The sequence below is a fragment of the Dasypus novemcinctus genome, chromosome 23, assembly GCF_030445035.2.
Source record: "Dasypus novemcinctus isolate mDasNov1 chromosome 23, mDasNov1.1.hap2, whole genome shotgun sequence".
NCBI classification, from domain to species: domain Eukaryota; kingdom Metazoa; phylum Chordata; class Mammalia; order Cingulata; family Dasypodidae; genus Dasypus; species Dasypus novemcinctus.
In genome coordinates, this window is record NC_080695.1 from 70,574,024 (window position 1) to 70,576,062 (window position 2,039).

The window sequence follows — 2,039 nt, forward strand, 5'->3', positions numbered from 1 at the left end:
GTCCCTCCGGTTATCAGTAGAAATGGTCATGGATACAGACAGAGCTGTGACCCTACATGTGAGCTACAATGCAACTTACAGTTGGGAAAAATTGGTTCAAAGGCATTCCTTATGCTAACTATACCCCCATAAAGTAAGGAAGTCAAATTAGATGGAGAGAAACTAAAAATCATGAGAGAAGAATTCTTAGAATTCTGTATGAATGGCCAGAGGACTGCTCTTCTCAGCACAAGATCCTGTGATGCTCCACAGGGAATTTCCAGGGACTCTGTTTTTCCCTTTACTAATATTACTCAGATTAGACATCAGGGTCCTCTTCATGATGAGCAATCAGAAAGGGTATTCACAGCAGCGTGACTGCAGCACAGAATGTGCAGCAGAACCCCCCACCCTCACCCTGCTCAACCCTGGGCAACGTAAAGGAGGAAAAGTACCAACGACTGGATCCCACCTCAGAGACTCCCATTTAATTGTTGACTTTTCACCCAGCAGCAGTCTATTTTCAAAGTTCCCCAGGTGGTACTAACATAGAGCCAGGACTGAAAACCACTGCTTCAAATTCTGAGAGGATTTCCAAAAGCAAAGTGCAAATGTATTTGTTACATGTAGCTTTTTGAAACCGTTTAGAAAGGAAAAACTCAGTTTTAATGGAAAATAATTTGAACCACGGTAATTAAAACAAATATCACTCTCTACCTGAGAGAACAGGGTTGTAATTAAGTCAGAGTTACTTGATATGTATCTATGGAGAGTAATTTTTCTGCTTCTCACAGACATTTATCAATATAAGGATTGCTACATTATAGTGACTTGGCAAGTATTTATAGGACTGGGAATGAGAGGCCCACGATACTTTCATCACTAAGAACATGTCCTGCCCATCACTTTTCTCAGAGCCCCTTTCAGGTCCCTGTTCCTCAGGCTGTAGATGAAGGGGTTCAGCATAGGCGTCACCACTGTGTACAGCACAGTAGCTGCAGTGTCTTTCTCAGCTGAGTGTGAGGATGAAGGGTTGAAGTACACAGCAATGATGGTGCCGTAGAAGAGGGAAACTGCAGTGAGGTGGGAGCCACAGGTGGAGAAGGCTTTCCATTTTCCCTTTGTGGACGGGACTCTCAGAACAGCACAGGTGATATGGATATACGAAGCCAGTATGTAAACCAATGGGATCATCATTATCAGAGCACCCTCGGTGACAATCAGCATTTCATTAAGCTGTGTGTCAGAGCAGGAGAGTTTCAGCAGAGGACCAATGTCACAGAAGAAGTGGGGGATGATGTTGTTTGCACAGAATGAGAGTCGCGCCATCAGCAGGGTATGCAACAGACTATTGAGGTTGGACATAACCCATGATCCAGTGACCAGCAGAGCACAGAGCTGATGGGACATCTTTGTTGAGTAGTGTAAGGGGTGGGAGATAGCAACAAAGCGGTCATAGGCCATCACAGCCAGGAGGAAATTGTCCATGTCAGTAAACACAATGAAGAAATACATCTGTGTGAGACACCCAGGGTAGGAGATGGTCTGGATCCCAAGTATGTGATTGGTCAGCATCTTGGGGATGCTGGTGGAGGAGAAGCAGCCATCCACGAAGGACAGGTTGCAGAGGAAGAAGTACATGGGGGTGTGCAGGCGGGAGTCTGTGCTGATGGCCAGGATGATGAGCAGGTTCCCCAGGACCGTGGCCAGGTACATGCCCAGGAAGAGCACGAAGAGGAGCTGCTGCTGCTGGGGCTTCCTGGAGAGACCCAGGAGGAGGAACTCAGAGACACTAGACTGGTTTTCCCGGTTCATGGGTGTGGGGGTCTGGGCCAAATGCAGACAAAGCCTGATAGATTCAATAGCCTGGAAAAGGATGATTACGGTGAAGCAATTAAGAAGGTTACAAAGGGAAAGACCACGTGATATATATAAAATACTAGAGTTTCTCTTCAGCAGCCAGATCTCTTTCAAGGCTCCATTACTTCATGAGAAGAATAAATACAAATGATCTTGTGTACAGAGCACCACGGACAGGACACCCAGGCAAGTGATGACAG

At 46.1% G+C, this 2,039-nt stretch overlaps 1 protein-coding gene across 1 annotated transcript; it reads right to left on the reverse strand.

The window, feature by feature from the left end:
* Window positions 1-861: 861 nt before the first annotated feature.
* LOC101423431 (olfactory receptor 1F1-like) lies at window positions 862-1,794 on the reverse strand. Its single transcript, XM_004475872.2, has one exon. The coding sequence runs from the start codon at window positions 1,792-1,794 to the stop codon at window positions 862-864; it is 933 nt and encodes a 310-aa protein (XP_004475929.2).
* Window positions 1,795-2,039: the final 245 nt, after the last annotated feature.

Coding starts and splice junctions, on each gene's coding strand:
- LOC101423431 (XM_004475872.2), bottom strand. CDS start 1,794: ATGAACCGGGAAAACCAGTCTAGTGTCTCTGAGTTCCTCCTCCTGGGT.